The sequence below is a fragment of the Polyodon spathula genome, chromosome 20 (assembly GCF_017654505.1).
Source record: "Polyodon spathula isolate WHYD16114869_AA chromosome 20, ASM1765450v1, whole genome shotgun sequence".
NCBI classification, from domain to species: domain Eukaryota; kingdom Metazoa; phylum Chordata; class Actinopteri; order Acipenseriformes; family Polyodontidae; genus Polyodon; species Polyodon spathula.
This window is the reverse complement of record NC_054553.1, coordinates 10521450-10546759: the sequence shown is the minus strand read 5'-3', so window position 1 is coordinate 10546759 and position 25310 is coordinate 10521450. Positions and strand designations below refer to the sequence as shown.

General features: G+C 36.3%; 1 protein-coding gene across 4 annotated transcripts in view; it reads left to right on the top strand.

Moving 5' to 3' along the window:
* The window catches only part of LOC121295628 (dachshund homolog 2-like), a 148366-nt gene that overhangs the window by 97905 nt on the left and 25151 nt on the right, over positions 1-25310 (top strand). For all 4 annotated transcript variants that reach the window (XM_041220518.1, XM_041220517.1, XM_041220515.1 and 1 more), the window contains 4 exons: positions 19905-20060; positions 20660-20832; positions 23785-23917; positions 24572-24652. In XM_041220518.1, coding sequence (XP_041076452.1) covers positions 19905-20060; positions 20660-20832; positions 23785-23917; positions 24572-24652 — 543 coding nt within the window. The remainder of the gene's footprint in view (positions 1-19904; positions 20061-20659; positions 20833-23784; positions 23918-24571; positions 24653-25310) is intronic.

Here is a 25310-nt window from a genome sequence, read left to right as displayed (position 1 = left end):
CTTCAAGTTGAAGTATTTTAGGTTATGCTTGTTAATGTAAAAAAAACTAAACAAAACAAAAAAATTAATTATATTCAACACATTGAGTAGAAGTTATAGACAGTGATCAGTTTGAGAAGCTTTGAGGAGGAAGCATTACAATGTTAAACTACTGTCAACACATACCCAGTACATTAAGAAGCAACAGTGTCTCAGATAAGAAACAGGCAGGATAGACTGGCAATGAACATATTTAGAAGTGGCTCTAGAAACATCTTGCCTAATTAGTTGCCCAGGACCAGATCATTCTGAATTATCACTGGTAAGCGATGAGCAACATGCAAATGATGCCAGAGAGTAAATTAAGCAGAGCGTATGTGCTTTACTCCTTAAACAGGCCTCTTTAATTCTTGTTAGCATTGACTTGAGCCTTCTGCAGATGAGATGGAGTATTTCTGTTAGGCATATCTGTAGGCTAGTTATGCAGGAATTTTTTTGACAATATAATGGTGTGATTTTAGATAGTGGAGGGCAGGACTGAACTGCTGCCTGCTGCCTATAAGACCCCGAATGGCTGTTTCACAGAAAGCCACTGCTGGTATTTTGTGCTACCACAATCAATCATTTGTTTTTGTTTTTTGTTTAAGGTCCTATAATAATAATAATTAAAAAAAAAAAAAAAAAAAAAAAAAAAAAAAAAATCCTTAAATATTGATAGGTTACTAGCCTTGTTCACTCTTGCATTGTATACCGGTATCGTTGCGGAACAGGTATCGCAACGTCTGTTCACACTGGAGTTGTTACCGCCGTTGTACTGGTATAACTGTATCGATACGAAACCCAGACAAAAACAAGTTTCATACCGGTACAGTTGTGATATGACTTGGAACAGTGAAGTGTGGACAGGTGGGTCGGTATGACAATGGAAAGAATGAGTCTGAAGCATGCACACTTACACCAAGGATATTCTATTAATTCTCAGCGCCGCCTTTTACTTCGGTCATACTTGTTTAATTATGTATTGTGTTTTATATTTACAGGTAAAAATGTATAAAAACTGCCGGCCAAGACACCCTGGGCAAGAGTAAAATAGATTTCACAAGTTTTTTAAAAATAGTTTTAAACATCGATAAAATAAGCTCAAAGCAGCTTAGTCCGAAACCGCTCCATTGACTGTCAACAGAGAATCTTCTCTCGAGCTCTCTATATCCCACAACCCTTTGCGTGCAGTATGACAGAGGTCACCACATAGATTCAGTTTCTTGGTGTAATCCAGAATATCTGATGCATATCGATATAAACCATTTTAAATGTGGACAGGTATATCTGAACATTATCGGTCTTTGTACTGGTGTTGAAAATAGGACAGAAAGTGTTATCGTATCGGAATATTCAAAACTCAAACTAATTTTACCAGTATCATTCGATACAAGTGTGAACATAGTAAAAATTAAAGCTAGTTTCCTGCCTTTGCATTTGCTCTTCTGCTTCAAAATTTAGCCCATTGACTTTAAACAAAGTTCTGTTTTCACTGGTGTTACAAATACTTTTGTTGCTCAGAGAAATCTTTTTCCATAGCTTCTGTTTGTTTGGAAGACCGATTCTCTTTCTGTAGGTTAAATTTTAATAAAAGTCTGAACTATGAATACTTGTATCTTGGGTATAACACCCACAACAGCAACTGGAAAACTAAAGAGGTTACATTCAGCAGAGATATTAATTATGAATGAATAAAGAACATTCTTGATGGCTCTGAGTGGGTAAAATAAATGAATAAATAACATAATAAAAATCAGTGAGAGAATGAAAGGTTAAGACAATATTTACAGAAGAGTGGCATCTCAAAGGAGTCAACAGTAAGCTACCTACTAAATTCAGGCTGTGAGCAAGCTCTAGTGACTAGAACAGTGTGCAGGGGTTCTTTCAGTATATCCACTTCCACTACATGTTTTCTTCAATTATCAAAGTGTAAAAGGTAAGTGAATTAAACAGTAGGCATATCATTTTGCCTCTGCTAGTTGAAGTAAAAACCCAATAATTATTGTTAAATCACAGCGCATTATAAAATGTAAATACAGTTTTAATAACAGTGGGACTTAACAAGTACACTGACGGCTTCAATCAACAATTGTTAAAAAAAAACAATTGGAAGATAATCCAATTTTGGCCCTTTGATGATGGATGTAGAACTTTTTGATTTTAATTTGTGTGTCTGTGTCTAGTCCATGGAACTAAATGTGAGCTGACAGGGGTTTAAAATGTGTTTTTTGGATTGAGTGCCAGCCAAAATTCTAAAATAACTTAATACACATTTGGAGAAGCCTTATTTAATTTTAATGCAATCCCTCCAGACCGAAATTAATCCTGCTAGTTTACACCTAATGTACCTCTATATGTGTGCACTTGCTTGCTTTCAGCAGAGCGCTGAGCACTGGTGTCACCAATACCATCAACTATTTAATGAGCTTTGATGCTGCCTGCATTAGAACGGCTTTTAAAGTGCAGCGTCGTGCTTTCTGTAATTAGCCTCCTGTCACAGTGAACCTGGCTACAAAGAGGTAGTGTCATTTACTGTATACAGTATGTTTTCACAGAATATGTATTCTCAGTGTTCTCATATATAAAGCCTATGGGATATAACCATTTTGAAATAAAGTTTATGAGATTGTTTCCCTTCTTAAGAGTATCACATTGTTGTACTTGTCATTTTTACTACCTCATTTAGTTTTTGAAGAATCCCTCTAACGCTGAATTGGCATCAATCACCTGGTGTACTGTGTGTTTGTGCTCTTGTGCATATTAAAATAAGGACAGAAACACAGTTTAATAAATGGATGCAGACCACACTTAACAGGTAGAAATTGTGCAATGAGGTTACATTCAGTTGCCTTTTGATTTTTGTTAAGGTTTCTAAAGCTGAAGTGGTTTGAAACAATCTTGAGAATCTAAAAGAGTATTCTTGACCTGGAACTGTTTCTAGATCATTCTAACTTTTAAACTTCCTCCAGTTGGGAAACTTTGTGTGTCAGCAGAACAAGGTTGCTTATGTCATACTAATCTTTTGGTGGACATATAGAAAAACAACAGTGGGACAGCAAACATTTTTTTTCTCCAATACAAATGTCACAAAATTTACAGTTGGAATAATGTATTAGTTTTACAACAATCCCAAACAGACCAATCGGCAGCCAACTTCTGGGATGTTTTCCATAATAATAAATAACAGTGCTATGAAGTAAACAAGCCATTACACAGCCTACACATACCATCATTTATAGTAGCAAGTAGGACAACTTTAAATACTTTTGTGGTCTCAAGGGGAATTTAAACACTTTCATTAAGTGATTTATATTTTTACAAACGTGTGATGGGATTCCAGACTTTAATATTTTGGTTTAGTGTGTTAATTTATTTCTCTTGTGAAAGAAAACTGCACAGTTAATCCTTATAAAAATGGTTGTGTTAATCGGTTTTAATGAGAGCTTTGGGTCAATACAACAACAGTCTAGTGAATAGCTTATTGTGTTTCTTTAAACATGTGTTTGATTGATGTGTGGAATACATTCTAATGCTGTCTTTGTTGTTGAAGTCATGGTTGGAAAAAGCAGAAGGAAGCTTATGAACGAGGAAGAGTTTATGAGTAAGTCTGATATTTAGTCTGTGTTTTCAGCCAGACTAATGGAAATGTGTTTTGTTTAATGACCCTGAATTCCTGTTTGTAATTAGATGTGGGCATTGTTTATACTTTGGAACAGATGATACTGTATTAACATTGTGAGTGGAGCTACACTGAGACTGTTATGCATCACAATATGTATCATTTTTCATTTTATTGACATGTGAGTGTGCGATTGTACCAAAGGAGGCATTGATTCAAATGAGTCTAAAACTGATTGTTAATGAAAACTTAAAACATGCTTTAATTTAAAATATGAAACAATTTGTTAATTAGCAAGTCAAAGGATTTAACTTTCAATATACAGTGGTTTTTCTTCAGAAATCTGATAATTTCCCCTTTGCTACTTCAAAATTGTTTCTTTCAAAGGTATTGGTGGGGAGATATGCTTAAGTGGTGAGGGACTACTTCTTTTGCATTGTATACTGTACATATTTTAGCTACTAAATGTCAGCACTTCATAATGTGAAAGGGTACTTTTTATAACAAACCTGTAAATATAAAAATTGTAAAGTCTGTTTTGATGAATTAAATAGTTTTGTACACATTAATTTGTTCTAGACTATTACATAAATCAAGAGTCTAGTGATAATGAAACGGGAACAGTTTTGATATATTATCTGTACATGTATTTGTGTGTTGGGTCCTATATCTTCCAACATCATGACCAAGGTTACCAGTAAAAATATTTTTAGTCAATATAAATGTTTGGAGTGCAGCGTGAGTCATGCGATCGAGCACTTGCTGGCTAGAGCACTGATTTTGGAGTACATTGTGAGTCATGTGAGAGCGCCTGCTGGTTAGAGCACTGATTTTGGCTGGAGCACGCAGGGAGCATTGCGTTGGCTTTTGCTCTACAACAGGCTAGGAATGGGAAATGTTCTGGGGTTGGTTCACCTCACCACACCGCAGCGACCCTACTGGCCAGACAAATACCTATCAAGCTTGAAAACACCAGCTCCTAACATTCAGCAGTTAAAACAAGTGAAAAGAGGCTAGATAGCAGGAATGAGATTGCAGGTCTGTATGCTCAGCGGTCAGGTGACACTCGCACACAATAAAATAACAACCAATTCAAATGCATATAAAACAAGAAATGAGCAGCGATATATGTTAAAAAAAAAAAAAAAAAATAATACATCAGACACTAACAGCTTTATATTGTATTTACAGTATTATTCTATAAAAAATGTTGCCCATGTACTGTGGCAAATTAGTAAGGGTACTACATTATAAATGTCACATCTAGTACATGAAAAAAATTCTTCCTTAAAGCTATATTGTCCAAAACCAATATTTTCTTGTTATAGCCTAACTGTGTCTGCTTTTGTTAGTTGTTGTTCTTTCCTAGGTGCTTGTACCATGATTGGACTTGGTCAGGCAAGTCTAGCCTGGAGACCGGTAATCCAGTTGATGCTAAGTGAAATGGATGACAGGCCACAGGGATTTGTGTTTCAGGGATGAGGGTATTGGTTGGATGCTACAGGTTATTAAATGTACATTGTGTCCTGTGAGTTTGTTCTTCAGGAACCTGAAGTGTTGGACTGCACCTGGTGGGAGGGACTCCAAGAGAGTATAAAGTTAGGAACCTGTATAGTGCTGGGGGAAAGATATCTGAAGTAAGGACTAGCAGTATGCAGCTGTGGGTGATCCTGTTGTAACCTTGTATCCCCTATGCTAAAATACAACAGTCCAGTGAATAACATAGTTTCTAGATGATTAAAAGATGGATTTTCCATTACCGTTACTGTTTGCAGTAAAGTAGCTTCTTCTTGTGCTGTGTAAGCACCTCTGACTGAAGCATAATAAATAATAATTGTTCTGCTTGTCCCTTTGATCAGTCTCATTGATATGTAAAGATAAAATCAAAGACTTTTTTTGAGTAATACTGGTTTATGATCAAAGCACTAAATCATTCAGGGTAAAACCTTCTGATGTTTAGCATGTTTCTGGATAAGGTTAAGCAGTAAAACATTAGGTATGCCAGGGAAAACAATCAAAAGCAGTTTAAAGTAAAAACGATACAAGCGTGTGAGCTGAATATGAAATAACAGTATGATGATTCCATCATTACATATCAAGACTGTTTTTCACCCTCTTTTACAATTGTTTTTACTGATTGCACAGTTGAATGTTTTAAAATGTTACAAAGTTCACATGGTCAATTTTTTCTGTCAGCTGAGGCTAACTTGTCTTGCACTCTGAAGGATTTGGTGGGACTTACAGTAGCTGACTGGTGTTTATTCATTGAGTTTCCTAAGCATTTTATAGTTTGTTGTCCACTGTTTAACCTATTGACCTTAAAGGATTTTTTTCCCCAGGGGGACATGGTAATCTTTTCTAAAGGTCAAGTGGTGTTGAGCTTGCCTCACAGTTTATGCCAAACTGATCTTGACTAGGCGGTTGTCTTTGAATGACATTAAAATTCTCCTAAAACCAAAGCTGTTATATATACTAGTAAATCAAGTCAAGATAAGTAATGTATCAATAAGAGCAATACAATCTATACTTCTGCCATCTTGAAGCATTCTTGTTAAGCTGGGTTCTGAATGATGCATAACAATAGTTTTTTGCATTATTGAACTAAGTCTGCTTTAAGAAGAATTACATTAGAACTGAGTTTTAACCTAAATCAGGTTTTTCATTCGTCCCTGTTAAACATGTACATAGGGGCACATAGCTTTGCAAGTAAGCATTTATCTGCATTTATCGGCAGATGTCATATCAGTGTTGGTAACTGTGATCTGTAAGCCTTAGAATTTGTCTTTTTTGTAAGGACTAACTGGGGTATACAGGGCATAAATGAGCTGTGCACGTGTGCCTGGTAATTACATAAATGGAAAAGGATGTGTGTGAAGAAAGTCATCTGTGATTGGTTTTTTAGCCCCTGTCTTGGGGGAGGGGGAGGTGGTAGTTGTTTTTTATTGCTTGGAAATGTGAACCCTGTGAATGTGTACTGTAGCATGCTCAGCCCATGCAGCCAGACAGCAGAGACGGAATATGGAATCAATTGATGGAATTGTGTCTGGATCCCCTTACCTTTGTTTACTGTGGTTCTTTCATTGATTCCATGTGAAGGTGGCTAAAAAGCAACACAATTATTACAACCCAGAGCCAAAAGTCTAGTGTGCACTGCTCAGTACTTTGGAGTTTAGGCCTGCTTGCCACCCAGTGTTAAACTTCTTAATTGTCAAGTATGTTAAATCATAGAGAACTATTGTATAATGTATCTTGGTTAAAACAAATAAATCATTGTAAATTAGTAAATAACAATTATACATTCGGTAGAATTAAACAACAGTCCACTACATTGCTGTTTTTTGTACCAATTATTAGCACAGTCATTGCAGTTGTTTTTCATAAGTGATGTTTACTGTCTCACTTTTCACCAAGGAAGCAAAACCAGACCAGAGCAACCAGAGCTGTGTTCTTATGACAATTCCACCCCCCTCTGTGGCCTGAATTACATGTCATTGGACACAGAGGGACTGGCACAGTTTTATTAGGAAATCTGTTTTCTCTTCATACGTTTTCTTTTAATCCTCATTACCAGAACAGGAATGAGCATTTGATCACCAAAGGCTATAAAAGCCAGAGAAGCCGCCATGAGATGTCACCTTTGATAATATCCCTGATCCATTTTAAGACATTACAGTTAGAAGTGACCTTTTGATGCTTTTATGGGCTAAAACTGGCAATTATTACGGAAGCTATTTTAACTGGTTGGATTGTAAAAAGATTGTATGAGAGGGGGGAATTTAATAAGGACGCGCTTTTTGTTTTTGGTTAATACCCATCCTCATTTTCAAATGAGTTTCATGGGATCACGATGTGCACAAATCATCATTTGTAAAACATGGTGCCCCCATTTTAGGACAGTTGCTGAGTTCTGACCCCCAGAAAGCCACATCCACTAATTCATGTAGTTTCTAATGCAGTTTTTTTGAGGGTATCTCTCAAAGAAGCTTTATAAATTGTATTGGCATTAATGATGTATTTGCAAATATTTTTGAACCTGTATTTTACAATATTTAAAGGAGACATCCGTTTGTGTAGTTTGAGAAGCCATTTTTTTTGTATTGACACAATACTGTACATGTTGTTCAGGTACTTGAAGTACACAATCTCATTTGGCAATGAATTTTTTTTTACAATTGATATTACATATAAGTTCATTGACTCTGGAAATGTGACATCGCAATTATTTATTGAGATAAGATATACTCTTTTAGAAAAATATGATCAAATACTGCTGTACCCCAAGCAGTCGTACTTGTACACTTTATACTTGGAGGTGGGCAGGGCTCAAGCTACAACTGTTGTAACACATTTCTGGTACTGAGAAAGTGACCAGACAGTGCTATTAATGTAATTTGATTTTGATTATTGTAATGTCCCAATGTGGATGTTTTTGTATCACCATTCCTTTGCCAAAACATATGAGAGAGAGCCTGTATGAATACTGAATTTCTAGCACTTATTGAATGATGTTTATCTGCATCTATATATTTTCTTAGGTGTATAGTGTTACAAATATGACGTGTTCAGGCCTGGCCCCTTTCTCCTGCAGGAACAGTGTACCAATATCAGAAATGTTATTGGTATGAATATGTATACAGCTTGTAGTATGATGTTGTTTGTTGGTGACTAGTGGTATGTTAAGACTTTCCATGAATCTGCATATTTATCTTTGTTGTAGCCCACAGATGTGCATGCTGTGTACAGTCTGTAACTCAGCACTGTGTACATTATGAAAGCAGACCCAAAAGGGTCATATTTATCAATAACAGTGATATGAGTATATTTTAGAAGTGACATTAATTAATATCTGCTGTAAAGCACTTTTTAATATAAAAAAGGACACAATTTTCTTTTGTTGATAACGTTGCAAAAATAATTATGATCCACTGAATTTAAAGCTTGTTCCACTTCATTGTTTTGTTGTTATTTCTAATTTCAAGTCCTAAAGTCTCTTATTCGTGAAGGACAGAAATAGAACATATACATTTGGTTTCCAAGGAGTCCCATGCTAATACACGGTAGGCAAAGTTTTAATTCCAATTATTACACTTGTGGGGAGGGGGGACCCTGAGGAGCTGGTGGCAGCTGGGTTGTCTTGGCTGGACCGATGAGAAACCTGCCAGCCTGTCTCAGTTGGGATGGCAGCGTATGCACCACACTTATCCTCATAAACATTGTCAGTGACTGATTTATCTGCCTAAAATAACAGCTACTTACCAGCTACGCATCTTTTACTGCATGATATTCCCTGCAGGAAAAAAGAAACACTTCGATGTGACTGATTACTGCTGAGTAGCTTTCTTGTTTCTCTTTTTTTCTAAAGATCTGTGTGCTATTAATCCTATACTAAACACAATGGTTCAGGCAGATTTTTATCTCCATTGCAAAGTGTACTTTTTAAAATAAAAAAGAAACATTGGTTATTATACCATCAACATATTTCTTGACGAGCAATGCATACATACATTTAGATGGTATGCTTTTTGAAGATGTGGTGTGATGAATCAAACGAAAATGCTTTCACATTGTTTTACTAGGATGATCTGAAAATACTTCCATTCAATTATAAGCGTTTCGACTGGAAGTCCTTTTCAGTGTCTTCGATGTCTGGTTTCTCTAAACTAGGCCTGTTGGTCTTAGGCTCCACCAGTGTAGGTCTTCCATTCATAACTGCAGGAATGATTATTAGGGATGTGAATTTTAAACGTTTAAACATATAAATTCTAAAGAAGTGGTAAAACGTTTAATAAAATGCTATGTACGTAAACGTATGACCAGTCATGTGACAAATGTGACAAAAAGGAAGGGGTTTGGCAGTTGCCTCCAAGTAGCTTTTCTAATTGGTGCAACAGAAAGATTGACACTGGGGCAGCGAGGCTGGAAAAGCTTAAAGTTAAAAGCTTAAAATCATGCTGCAGCTGTTCATACAAAACTTTCAAAGGGAGAAAAAGCTACAATTACCACAGATTCGTGGACCCCAAGAAGGTAAACATTATAATAATGACTTAATATATTACTTGATTTGTTAATTTGGCATTTAGAGTGGGACTTGTGGCAATGTTTGGGAGGGTTATGTACAATAGTACAGTATGTAGAGGAGAGTTGCGTTTGATTGGAGTACTCAGAAATTGTAACGTTCAAGTATTCGTCTCGAGCAACAATAGATCTAAAAAATTCCACCGCTACTATCAAAGACTGCAAACTTTTAAATCTCTGAGGCAAACTTTTTAATATCAGTCACAGTGCTCTTTAAAATAACAAAATATTGTGCTATTTTATCCCTGGTAATTACCTTTTCCAGAAGTGAAAGTATTCCAACTTTTTTCAATTGGAAGCACAACTGGCTTTCGCTTTTGCGCTGCACAGTGGGTGATGTTCAACTCCTTTTTTTTTTTTTTTCTAAACCATATAATTTTGAGCAAAGTTACTTAAATGTTAAATGAACCTTTAAGAAACACACTATTCTAAAAACATTATACTGTCCGAAAATGTGTTCAATATGTGTATAGTATATAGTTATATCTTCACTACTTTTACGTGTTTATTTATTTTTTTACTTTGTAGTCTTGTTAAAACGTTATTTGCTTATTTAGATGTTTATTTGCTTACAAAATACTAACCAGGGCAGTCAGTATCAGAATGTAATATAAAGAGAGTGTGTGTATGTAGATATGGTTTAAACATTTAAACTCTGCCATTGCAAAGAGTTTAAAAGTTCATAAAAATTTACCAAAAGCACATCCCTAATTATCACACTCAGTGTGGCACTGATCCTGTCTCATGGAGTGGTGTGGTAGCTTCTCAAGCTGTCCTGGCTTGTTGGCCCATTTTCTCATTGAGCATGCTCTGCCACAGGTCCAGAAGTCATTACATCAGTGGAGGCTCCTTAGAGGAGGCAAGGAAGGCAGTGCCTCCTCAAAATGCATTTATTATTGTGTAGCATTATATTCCAATAATTAGGTGTCTACCTAAATTGCGATTTCGCGGAAATCATGAAATTGAGGGGTCATCGTGAAATTCACCTCTTTTAGGGGCCAATGCATACCAACAAGTACAGAGAGGAAAAAAAAAACTGGTTTGAATGAACTACTGCACAACGCAAGCGACGCAAACTACTTATCTTCCTTCTGTAGATAGCTCTTTTTTTGTTCCTTCGCCGTCCAGTGTGCATTGAACTTAAGCAAAAAAACAAAAAACATGCACAAATAACATTTACAAAAAAAATTCTCCATAGCGGTTCTTGTTTACTATTCAAATGACAATGAAATTTTAATCAACCTATCAGTGCGTCTTTACTGCTTTTATGTGGCCTGGGAGAGGGACAAAGTTGGTGCTCCATTTAGGATGCTAAAATCTAGCTTTCAGCATTGGAGGTAAAATATTAGAAATGGACGACAAAAAAAGCAAAGTATATTTTGGCTGATGATCGTTTCAAGATATTTCCCAAAGAAACTGTACATGCAGATTGAGGTAATTGTTTTGCATATCTTAATGTGTCTGGAGAAAATACGATCGATCGCTGTTTAGAATCACACATTAAATAAAAGGCTACTACAGAGACTGCTGAACAGAACGTAAAATAAACAGCTTTCAGAAACCAAACTGGAAAGTCAGCCCAGACAAAATGTATTCATGTCTGCAAGTAAAATGCACTTCAACCTGCTGCTTACTTTTTCGCAGTTGGAATTGTAGACCTGAATAGCCATGTTTTCTTTGTTTTGACTCTGTACTAATGAAATAAATTATTGGATGGGACAAATAACATGACAACGAACGTGCTGCATACATTGCCTTTATTAAAGTATGCCAGATGCCCTTGGGCAACCAAATTTTGTGGCTTTTTCTAATTGATTTCCACATCTGTATAATTTGGCCTTACTTCCAACCAATTAAGTGGATGCAAAACGTGCAGTCTCAATGTATGGGCAAGTCAACTGCGGGGGGATGCTGCATGCTTGCCTTTAACAAATGACAGCACTTTGTTTTAGTAAGGAAGCAAGTATCACTATTTTTAGGCTTTACAGTGTTCTGAAATACTGTCTACTTTGATTTATTTAATGTTTAAACAGGTCTGCGAATGTCCGCGAAATCCTAATTTTATTCTGCAATCTACCCGTGAAAAATACATTTACCGCGATTTAAGTAGACCCCTAATAATAATGTTCAATAAAACAAAAACTAAAATATTGTCTACAATGCAAGAGAAAATGATATTTTAACCTACCCTAGTAGTTCTGGCCCCTCAGAGGAGGCAAGGCTCCATTTAAACGCCTGTCTGCTATTAACCACAGTACTAGTAGTAGCAGGTCACGTGACCAGGTCAAGGTTTTAATTGGAGGGGTCCAGAGTTTTTTTATCAGAGGAGACACGCCTCTGTTACTAACTCCTGGGAGTTGTAGTTTTCCTCTGCATTTCTGCTGATTGAAAAACACCTTTCAGCTTATACCAGGTAAACTGCTATTCCCAGAAGACACTGCACGTCTGAATGCCCATATTTTCCCCAGCACAGGCAAACTCATTCACTCTCACCTGTCGGTATATAATAATTTTTATGGTCATTTATTAAGTCAGATTAAGTCGAGAGGATGAGCTTGATTGTTTTGTCTGCCTTTCTCCCGCCTTAACAACTTTGTTTGGAAAATATTTTATGCAAAATATGTTAGTGACGTGGTCTTGAAATCTAAAAGGTATATTCATGTTGTAGTGGCAGTGTGTAACAGTTATGTTATTAGAATAAACTATGATGGGTTACTGTTTTCTTTTCTCTGTTGGCTAGTGGACAAAATGTGTTTAACAGCTGAATTGGGTTGAAACCTGTTTTGACTGCACTTGCACATCTCTTGGTCTATCTCTCCTACTATGTACTGTATTCATCTGACCTATGCACGACATTACTGGATCCTCAGCTGATGCACTATCCTTGCACTATTGCACCACTACTATGTCATTGTAGATATAACTTGTTGTAATCCTAACTTATTGCATCCTTGCTAGGGTAAGAATTTATTGTTCACATTGCATTAGTATTATTTGCATTTACTGTAAACTATACTTTATTTAAATATTTAGTCATGCATTGTAACCCTGTACTGTCCTGTAACATCTTGGATAAAGGTGTCTGCCAAATAAATAATATTACAAAATAAATAAATAACTAAAAATATTATATATAATAATATATATGATTTTACTGTTACTGGGGGCTTTATGGAATCCCTAAGCCCTCTGCCTTTTTCCTGCCTCCCCATTTTTTTTTGCTTATTCACTAATTCATACCCACTTACTCGTGCACTAGGGGATTGTGAGAAGTGTTAATTCATGCATGAAGGCATGTCTCTTTTTTTTATTCGTCTGCTGTTGCACCCCTACTTGGACCTCTGTAGTCTCGTACTTGACCCCTCTTTCAAAATCTTTCATCTTCTACCTCTTGCTAGACTATGCCACATTCCATACAAATCTTCCTCAGATGTTACCACCCCGCACAGATTGAATTGTCCTCGGCATTGCTGAGTTTCCAGAAGCTTCCTTCCTGAAGGATTTCCTGAAGCTTGTTTCCAAGCATATCTTGATTTTCTTCTACGTAAGCTTTCCTTTCCAGCAAGCTCAATGTTTCCAAAGCTAAATACACATTTTTCCTGGTGTTGAAGAATCTGGGTGTCTGAACTGCATTTCATCAAGCTGTCACTTTCTCTCTCCGACATCACTTATCTTCAAGCACTCCACTCACTCTGACAACAGTTGTTGTCTTTGGGGTTTGTATGGCTTGGAAGTGATTTTACGCCTTTCATTCATGAAATATTGAAAATAGTTGAAAAAAGTAGTTTTGGACACCCAATAAATATATTTTTCATTGAAAATATTTTCACTTTTTTCATTGCTTTATATGAAGTTGTGTCTTCCATGTGTCCCCATATAAAGACTAGAAGATAGTTTGTTTTGTATCTGTCCCCATATGAGGTCGCCATGCATGAAAGGGTTAAAGGAACTGTGTGATGAGATGAAATAAATTTGACATTTGCAATGATTTACTTTAATGAAATACATTATAACAATAGATATTTTTAGTGTACATTGGAGATATTTTGTTTGTTATATAAAAAAAAAAAAAACTTACTGTACAAAAAGCATCATTGGAATTTGTTTATTTCATTGGACTAGCTAGAATAAATGCCTGTCTTTTTCATTATGGGGATTGCTAAAACTGTGCTTTGAATGCAAGCTAAAAGTTCTCTAATCTACAAGGGCTCTGGATAGCATATTTGTCATTAGCTGGAATTTGCATGTACCTTGTTGAGTAGAGGGCCAGGGGAACTAGGCCAGAAGCACAGCTGTAGAGCCTGCTGAACTAATTGCCTCTCCATCCTCAGCCTCATTTATCTTCATTTCTTCCCAATTACACCAAATTATCAATAGTCTCAGTTGCATTACCATCTTAATCCCCCTTTTTTTAGGCAGCATTAGGCAGTGGCAGATGATTCCTTGGCGGGAGTCAGGGTAAACAGCCATGAAAATGCCACCTCTGGCAGATGGCATGGCTCATAAGAAATATGACAAACACAGGCAAATGTGCAACCGAGCACTGCTACATGAAAGCAAGCTGTCAATTATTTTCTTAAACAGTGTTTAGGTAAGGGTTTATACAAGATGTATTTATGTAAAAATAGAATTAAAGATGTGTGCCCTTTGGTTCCCAATTTGAATGCAGTTTTAACATACTAGTAAACTTGAAATATTTTATTATGTAAGGAATAGTTATTAAGCTGTCCTATTATTATTATTATTATTATTATTATTATTGTTGTATTTTTTTGAGCAGTAAGCCAACCATTCCAGTTGTGGTCTTTACACAACAACACATGGTCTTAATTTATAAAAAATACTTTCTGCTTTAGTAAATTAAAAAACTAACCTTCTAGATGGATATTAATAAATTGATATATACATGCAATGTCAATTTGGGCTTAAACTTTTCTTTTGATGTAAAACACTTGTAAATGTAGGTAAGATGTTGTCACAAAGTCGGCCGGAGTGGGGGACGTCCGACCAGAGACAGGAAAATAAACAAAGAGAGATGGAGTTTGGTTGAGCTGAGCGAATGGCTTCGCTCAGCATTTAATGAGTGAACAGACACAGAAAATAAACGGTTGCAACAAACAAAAACAGGATACGGCACATTCGCCAAAATAAATAGACAAACAAAACGGACTATACAGACAAAAGACGGTGAGCAGATATTTTACCTATTACTTATCACAATTATTACTATTACCTCCGTCTCCAATCATGTTCTCCACTCACCGAACACACAACACCGAGTGGGTGAAAACATGCAGCTTTTATGCAGCTGTACCTAGACTCGATTGCTAATCAATCATTCAATTGGAGTCGTATTACAACTGCACGTGAATTAACAAAGTGCAATTCCCCGTGCTCACATATTATTACTTTTTACTTGCACGTGAAGTGCTGTGCAATCCTCGTGACAAAATACAAATATACATTTTAAACACTTGTGTTACGCAGACCCTTTTATATCCTGTGTACCAATGACTATATACCAACATTAACACACAACATGCAACATATAACAGAAAATACACACAGGGGCGGGCACTTTGTCACAGATGTACATTAATATCTACATTACTCTTCTCTGTAAGTCAGCTTGGATAAAGGCTTCTGCTAAATAAACAAATAATAATAATGTTTGAAGGTTTGCTGTCCTAAGCTCTAGTTTTGCATTATCAACCTCACCTTAAGTGTTTGACATCAATGCTCTGCCTTATTCTGAGCAAAACTGCAGTGTTTTTCTTTAGTTTAAACATGTACAGCAATCTTTTTTTTCTTATTTAGTTTGTAGGTTATATACCTTCACTATCGATATGCAGCTTTTTATCTACTTATCGTAGTATCTCTTTAAATAGATTTGTGAAGTTGTATTTGTTTTCATTACGGCATGTCTGTGCACCAAATAACTGTTGTGCTTGAAATCCCAGCATCCACGAATATAGATACATAAATGAAAAAGAGTATATCTAATGTTGCTTTGCATTTAGTTTTTATTATAATCACTTTTTTAAAGGTTGAATTTCAATTTTGCATAATCTGCATCCTGTGTCAATCTCCTTGATAATAATAATAATCGTTTCTTCTGAAGAGAGGTTGACTCTGTTAGTATCATGCCCTGTTTGAGATTAATTTATTATAATTAAGAGGATACAGGTACGTGCCCTGCAGAAGCAATGACACGCTCCTTGTTATAACCCTGTTGGTAAGGGTCCAGTGAAGCTAAATTTCGTAACATGATGATAAAAAATGGAACTGACTGTTTCAATAGAATGTTCCAATTTTTTTAGTTCAAATTCTGTTACTCTAAAACGACTCCAAAAACCTGCTTGTTCATTGCTGGTATCAAATGAAAGACATGCACATCTCGTTTCTGACTGGTCAATTCCAAAACTGGGATGAGTGAAAAAATGTAATAAAACCAATCCATTTCCAAAATCACTTGCTCGCATCTCTCGCTCACTCCTTGCCACTGAATTGCTCGTCCGGTGTCAGGAGGGCTTTATACTGTAGTTCTGACCTGTTCCATGACTAGTAAAAACAAAGTGGATACCAAATTCACAATAAAATCACAAAATAATATAAAATATCTTTAAAGGGTTTCTCAACAGAGAATCCTTTGCCATAGAGAGGGTCATTTGAGCTTTCCCATTAAGCTCTGCCAAGTCCTCTATCCTTACCAGAACAGACTGAGTAAGACTTTTAAATAGTGACCTCATGGAAAGGATGTACCACCTTGCCCATGGGGCAGAATTTTCTTCGTTGGACCTCATCGCTGGGGTAACACAGTAAAGTGCCTCCCTGTGGTCCAGATGCAGAGGTCACCTGACTACTGAGAAAGAGAATGATTTAACAGCTCATTCTTACAGTTATTGATTAGGATGAGGTTATTTACCAAATGGCCCCTAAAAGCCACCTACACAGATTAGATATTTTATAAGGTTCATCCAGGCTGTGAACATTAACAACAATCCCAGCTCTCTGTGTCCTGCATTAGAATGACACATAGTAATATACTCAGTTATTTCTCAGATGTCTTAGCTGCATCAGATACAGTTTATTCACCCAAGGGACTTTCAATTACCTGAAGAAAAGTCTAATGTTTCTTTTAAAGTGTTACACCCTTTTAGTGTTTACAACAATCGCACAACTAACCATTGCTGTCTCCGGTGCTAGATACTGCTGAAATATCGTTTTCAATATAATATCCAGTGTTTTGATATTTTTATTCACATATCTGGGTCATAAATCAACTGGTTAAAAAAAAAAAATCCAGAAAACCTCTTTGTCAGTAGGCGGCAAAAAACACTGTGAGCATTACGTCATACTTCGGGGAAAAACAGGAATGTTCCTGATACTGATGAAGTGCAGTGATATTCCTTAGGGTTGCAGTTCCTTGCTATACACTATGAAGATTTTGAAAAATAATGATAATATTTTAGTTGTGCAGCCATTTAGTTTAAAATTGAACATCTTAAAGTGGTTCACAAAACTGCAATGGATGTTATTATTTTTTGTTATCTATAATTCCATGATTCAGGACCCCATTGTCATATACGGCTATTTGTACTGTTGCTGACTACTGACATACACTGATACAGACCCCACTGTATTTAATTGTATGTAAATGTCCTTGCTTAATAAGTTAATATCCTTGGAATGTCTTGATTTAATCGATTTATGTTGATGTTAAAAAATGTTAATGATGATTTAAAAGCTGGTTGTAGTTGTATTCAGATTTAGAAAAGCTTTTTAAATATAACTGTCAGCATGTAACCATGCCCTGTTCAATGATGGACACATTTTCAAAGTATGACTGACTGATGGACAGATCAGGGAATTGCTATATTAATGGCTACATCTCACAGCTTTGGCAGGACTGCTCACTAATTACATTGGCAGGACCATTTGAGAAGTTCTTGGAAAGGACCCAACAGGGCCCTCAGTAGAAGGCTTAGATTTTAACAGACCAGTCAACATGATTTACTGCTAACTTAAACAGAAAATATGATCCGGACAGTGATCAAATGTGCCAAAAACATGGAAATTTGAGTTATTACTACTTAAATATGTTAAGACACCAACATATAGTTTTCCTGAACTCTTAAATAAGAACATATACCATAAATTGCATCAAAAAACATGGCTTGGTAACCCATTCCATCCTCTCTTTTTATTTTTGGTGAATAGATTTTGATTTTGTGCAAGGTCAGGAAATAAGACTGGATTGTTTAATAATGAACTGGAATAGCCTATGCTCTGTTTATTGTATGTAACATATTGCCAAATGTGTTTTCAGCACCCCTGCCAAACAAATTAAGGATTTAATATACATTTACTATAATGTTTTGCACGAAGGATCATATTGTGTGTGTGTGTATATATATATATATATATATATATATATATATATATATATATATATATATATATATATATATATATATATATATAATATATATATATATATATATATATATATATATATTATATATATATATATTATATATATATATATATATATATAATGCTATATTATATATGATTAGTTACTTGATTAACCATTAACAAACAATCGGATAAGACTAATTTGGTGTAGAAGTAGTGGTCCTTAAGTGTCACTTTCTATTTAAAAAAGATAATCTATGTAAGAGATCATCCTGTTTTAAAAAGCCCCTTGAATAAGGTAGAGCACTGTAAGTCATAGGGGCCTCATTTGTGTCTGTATGACTGCATTGGAATAAATTATGAATTTTGGAGGTGACACGTAAGAATCATTTATGGGTAAGATTCTTAAAGTATGCTCAAGATTCATTATTAGCACAACGTATTTCTTAAACACACACACACACACACAAATTACAATCCAAAAAACAAATAAGAACGAACCTCCTCAGACTACTTTCAAGCCGCTGTACTAAGTCATGTTAAGTACGTTAAAAATAGTAAGGAACTAATACAGTACAATAAAATTACCAAGCCATGGTGAAAAAAAGAACTAATTTCAATGTCTGTAATAAACAATTCTAAATTCAGGATTAATTTTTACTCTCATCTAAATATTTACTCCACTGAAAATGCAGTGTCTAAATTGTGAATGACATCCATCTATTATACAGTATAACACAATATAATAGTAGTAGTGTCACTACGGATTCCAATTACTCGAACAAGCTCTGTTCCACCGTCATGTGGTGCCATTTGCAGTCATTACCCACTGAAATGCCTTGCCAGTTTACCTCTAACAGTAGGCAGCTATAACATGGTAGGGCTGTACTAGCCTCAGGTGTTTTAGTAAACCAATAGTAAAGTTGCATTTTTGTTTTATTGAAATTATTCCCTGATGAAATAGTCAGAATCCTACAGAGGAAGAATTTGATTCCTATTATTATTAAATTAATCAGTCATAGCAATCTGTTACAAAAAGACCATCTGTTATTTCACTCGCAGGACTTCATATGCTTATTAGGCAGAATTATACAAATTATTTTGATTCATTTTGCATTTTACCTTAACCCGTTTTATGATTCTTTGTAACAGGGTGCAATTTTTGATCTAGTATTTACTATTAAAAAGGCTTTCTCAATGCACCTTTTCATCCCGTAGCTCTGCGTGTTGTGCGACCTGCAACAGGACATATTTTCACTGTACAGCTCAACAAAAATGCTGGTTGTGAAAAGCCTTTTAAATAAGACTATTTATTTAAAAACATCTTTTCTGTGGATCAGCATTTCCACCCAGAGTGAGATATATGTACATTGTAGCAATTATTTTACCCCTAATTTTCTTCCCAATTTAGAATATCCAAATACACTGCCACAACAGTAACCCCCCACGACAGCTCTGAAGAACAGAGAAGCATCCTCTGATCCCACGACCTAGTCAACTGCCTCTTCACACCCAGGAACTTGGGTGTGGATGTCTGCAGTCATTCCACCAACCACTAATGGATTCATCCTTGGTAGTTCTATATGTCGCTGTATGGATGGTGTATTTTATTATAATATTTTAGTTATCGCCCGCTCCCTACACTTGGCAGGTTTTGTTGCACTTATGTTTATTCCAAATACTGTAGCAAAGTGGTTTGTCACTAAGTAGTCAGCCTGTAAATAGTGTGAGCCCTTATGTGATGTATTCTCTTGTTGTCTTTTGTTCTCCCCAGGTGGGAGCGAGTCGTCCTGGGATAAAGAGAAGCTGCAGTCCCCTCCTACCACAGGCGCGCAGCATGGGGTCAGTCATGCCACTCTGTCTAGCCAGCACAACCTGGGAGCAGCACACCCACTCAGCTCCCTGCAACAGAACCATCTGCTAGCTAACAGTAAGTGCTGCATGAACAAGGCGCTTTGTTCAGTGGTGTAGTCCTAAATCAGGTACCGGAATGCCACAAAAATATTCACCATTAAAGTACCACAGAATTAGAGTAACAAATTGGGTTAACGTGGGGCAGGAGGGGTGATTACCTGTAAATTATGATAAAATGATTACAAACAAAATGCTATATTCACTGTAGGGTCATAGTGATCATTTTTTCATGGTACTGATGCATGATTGGCACCAGATTTTTTGAAGGATATATCTTGTGAAACATTTTGAGCTTATTTTGAGCTTATTTTGTTACATATGATTAACATATAAAAACACGAGCTGTGAACCGTGAACATGCACAGAACTACGTTGTTGCTCAACTTTCTTCTTTAAAGTAGCACTGTATAAATCGAGTGTGCCAACTTAAAATGCAGGTTAGCTCAAGTAGATGTAAGGCTGGCTCAATAAAACAGTATGCTTAATGTAATATTGCTTATATTCACTTGCAAATATTAAATTTTCTCTACTACTAAAAATAAATGAAAAGACAAGCATTTTGTCAAATATTAGCAGTTTTGGCTAGCAAGTTTTGTTTTGTAATTTTTTTTTTAGGACTTGACTTGCCGTTTATGATGATGCCCCACCCCCTCCTTCCTGTTAGCCTGCCTCCTGCATCTGTTGCCATGGCAATGAACCAGATGAACCACCTGAATACCATAGCAAACATGGCTGCAGCAGCCCAGATGCAGAGTCCTCTGTCCAGGGCAGGAGCGTCTGTTATAAAGGTAAGAGGCAAAGGTATGCCAGGCAAACAGAGAACAGGCTTAGTTGGGATTAGAGCCTTGACAAGATTTGACATTTTTTACAATACAAAAAGAAATTAAAAGAAAAAGACAACAGGTGTGTCAATGTTTCTTTTGTGAAATATGTTTCTGACAGTATTCATGATTTAATATGTAATCCTTGCGCTCTAAAAGAAAAAAAAAAGATGGGTCTCACTTAAAAATAATACATTTAAAAATGACTATCTGATTTAGGATGTAATAGGAACATGTTTAGAATGTGTCCTGAGAAGATGTTTCCCTCAAGTGAAATCAATATGAAGTCAACAGGAAGTCATGTGTTGGTTCCTACGTTGCATACATTCCATCATTTGAGTTGCTCACACGTGTTATGAAGAAATCCTTAAATATACCAGCTGAATAAGGGCAAAGAGATGTCAGAAGCAGGCCAGACATTATTAGTTGCTTTTCCCAGGAGAGCTATTTGAAGCTTTTCAGTGATTTCTAAAAGGTCAAGAATATAAGGTTTAAAGGAAGGGTTATTGATAAGGGGGTGATATATATTATCAGCCTTTAGGTAAACTCTAAGATGCAATGTAGCAGTGGATACTGTTATATATACATTTCCATGGTGATCTACCAGTGCTTTTTTTAAAGTGATCCATGTACAGCAGTACGTTACATCTGATTCTTGTGACAGTAATATCACCATGACAAATTAGGTTACGTACAGTATATTTTTAGTGTAAATGCTCTGCTGATTGCTGAGCTCTGCTCTATTTATATATTGCCACCAGTCCTGCAGATGGGGCTGTGTGGGAGGTCTGGGTAGTATGAATTCAGAGCCTACTAAAATGATTTATTTTTTCTAAATATACATATTAGAGTTAAATGTAATGTCCTGACAAAAAACTGCTTTTATTGTCCAGAGACATTGTGGAAAAAATAAAAAAAAAAAATATATCATATATATATATAGTTTGCAGTGAATGAACAGTCTTCCTGGAATTATCATTATCTTTAGCTAGATGTTGATGGTGCACTGGGATGGGGGGTGTCACTTATCCGCTGATAGACAGGGAGACACAAGGAGGTGAGGCTGACAATGCCGCTCAGGCACGCAGGATTTATTTATAGAATACAAAACCACATGACACTACCAGCAGTGGTGCTGCCAGAGGGACATAGAACAAGTGCTGTGAATATTGTGTATGCTACTCTGCTAATCAGTGGAGGTCCTGCTTACACACCTCACTCCTATACTTCGACATGGGATCTAAAATCCCTAAACTAATCGTTGTTCCTTACACAAATCAACAAACTCTGACCCCGGTTGGATACGTGGTCGTCATCGGTTTTTGACTTCTTTAATTATGAATTCCTATCCCGGTTAAACACACGGTGGTCGATGGCGGTGGTTTCTTCTTCACAAAGCTGCAATCCCCTAAGACACAGGGTGATCGGAGGAATTTGACAATTCGTTGTCCAGGCAACTTGGACGATCTTAATCCTTTTGCTTGGTAGGACCATGCAGCAGCACCAAGGTGTGTTAGCTGACCCTTTTTATCAGAGATGCACTACAGGAATACACCTGCCTGCTGGTTAGGGACCCACAGCTGGCCAATCGCCAACTACTTTTCACTGCAACCAAACAGCAGATAGTATGTGTACTGTTTTCTGGCACTGGTAGTCACATTGTAATTGGCACTGTGCTTATGACATACTCTGCTGGGCTATCTTGTGTAGGATATTAAATAGGAGAAAAAGAAAACACAACATCAGCATGAATCCTACACGCAAATTCAGTAGAGAATATGAAGACAGTCACAAAAAGAGAGCAGAAGAAATTAATTTCTTGAAGCCAAGCTTGAACTGTCTTCCAGGGAAATGTGGATATTGTATTTTTTCAACCCCACAGAGATCTCTACATTTCAATGAATATTGTCATTAGCAGTCATTGGTTAAAAAAGGTTTATTGTGGTCAGTTAGCAAGGTCATTATACAGAGTTGTGATAATTTATTTTCTGTGAGATTACCAGGTCTTGCTACACTTCTTTTACAAGGCTATTGTATATGTGCTATCATGCTTTTATACAGCGGCAGCCAAAGACAGCTATAAAAATGGTAAAGTATGGTATGGTAAAGTATGGTGCTCCCTGTGATAAAATTGAGGTCAGTGTGCAACCTGCCCTGCATCTTCTGCATGCTATTGCTACTGAAATACAGTGTTTCACCAGCAGGTGTCACACACTCAAGCTTGTGAATACCAAAAACACAAAGCTTGCATTGAGTTAAAGTCATTGTTATTGACTTCTGCTCCATTTCTATAAATTCATTGTAAATGTAAATCGCCCCACATGATCAACTGGTTTAGGCTCAGTGACCACTCTACCAGTAGCTGGACACTGTAGTTTGTTTGGAGTCAATGTACACATGAGTTTTAACACTTATTAGAGTCCTGAATGTTTATTGTACTTGATAGCCTTGATGACTAGTGCAGCCACATATGAGAACAGCAAGTGGAAAATGTGTTAAAGAAGCCGTTCTTGTTAGTGAAGTCTTTAGATGAGATGGGATAGCAATAGAGTTGGATCATTTGTACAGTTATGGATAGTGGATTAGTCTCAGCCTTTACTTTCAAAGCATATTGGGCATTTTCCCCAAAGGAAAAAACACAAAACTAGCACAAAAAAAAAACTGCTCCCAAAAATAAATGTTCTGCTCTTAGCGTGAATTTTCTTTTTTTTTTTGTTGCCGGAATTATACTGTTAAAATTGTTTAACGCCTTTCAGAAAATATGACTGGCATTGCACTTGCTTGAGAATAGGGCCCTTAATCTTTGTTGCTTTTATCAAATTTCTTCTTGTTGACATGCAGAGTTTGTACTGTAATGCAGCTTGTACACAAGTGGGTGTTGTGTTAGAGTATTTTTTACAGAGTTTTGTGTTCCTGCAGGAACGGGTCCAGGACAGCCTATCCCCAGCTCTGTCTCTGGAGGAAAATCAGCGCCCTGGGAGCCACGTCTCTTCACACCAGAGCAGCAGTGCCTCAAGCTCCCCCTCCCCACATGACACCTCCGATCGGCTAGGTAATCCCTAAGCATAGCAATGCTTCCGACCCTTATTGGTCAGTGTAGTGAACCAATAAGAACACATTCTGCAAGGCTAAGAGAAGATTCTGAATGCTCTTGATGAGGCTTAGATAACAGCGTCAAAAGTTTATTTGTGGGTTATTAGAACCTCTTCAAAAACAACGTGCATCTTAATTTAACTCTATTCTGATATCAAAAGATGTTTAGATTAATATGCTAGAATAAATACATTGATAGGTAGGTAAATACTAAAATAATGGTAATAATAAACGTGTAAATGAGTACATTGAACACATGAAAATGAAAGTATAGCGAAGGTGTGTTGTATTTTGCTAATTAATATTTTTCTCTACCATTAAACATTTTGAGCTGTAGAGACTTTACATTTAAAGGTCAGGACTAATTTGGACTTCAACGAAACCACAGTCACAGAACAATTCATCAGAAAAGTGAATACCATTTTATTATGCAACAATCGTTTCAGCAATTAGTAAATTATAATATTACACATTTCAAACACAACCCTTATAAAAGCATTTGCGGTTTCATTAGAATAAAACAAAGGTATACAACAGTACAATTATACATTAGCATGTAAAAAAAAAAAAAAAAAAATGGCCGAGAATCACTTGTATGCTTGTATGTCTTTAGGAATGCTGCCTAATCCCAGGGATGGAGAGATGTCTGATCGGGATGCAGCTATAAACGTGAAGAAGATCTTGAAGGAGAAAGGTTTGTTTCCTTTCTTGGCCTTATGCATCCTTTTACAATGAATGATGAATGACAGCAGGAATAGGTTTTGGCATTGGTGTTTGTAGAGGCTTGCTTTATCGAAGCAAAACAAAGATATTCAAATACACATATAACTTCTGCACGATACTGCAACAAACAAACAAAAAACACATTCCACTTTTACACAAAGGGTTTGATTCTATTTCTAATACATTTAGGATAGTAAATTGCAGGAAAATGTGCTTATAAGTATGCAGTTCTGATTGTAGAATGTACATTTGTAATTATTGCTATAATTGAGGTGAACCTTATTCATTCATTTATACATAAAACCAGATGTGAATCTTTGCGGAATTTGGATCCTGGTCCAGGGACTATACTAGGAGGCAAAAGTGTGTTAAAATATAAATTATATTGTTTCTCTGATTTCTAATCATGCATCCTCAAAAGGGGGGATTGTATGAATTTACAAATCCTCCACTGCCAATTCCGCTTTCAAATTGTCAGTGCTATGGAATCGAACAGGTTCAGGAACAACAGCAATTTCACCATCACTAATATCAACATTGGTAATCACCAACTTGTTTATGACCAACTGATTGACTTAGTTTCTTACTCTGAAGTACTTGAGAAATCTTGTTACTCGTCAGTTTTCCTC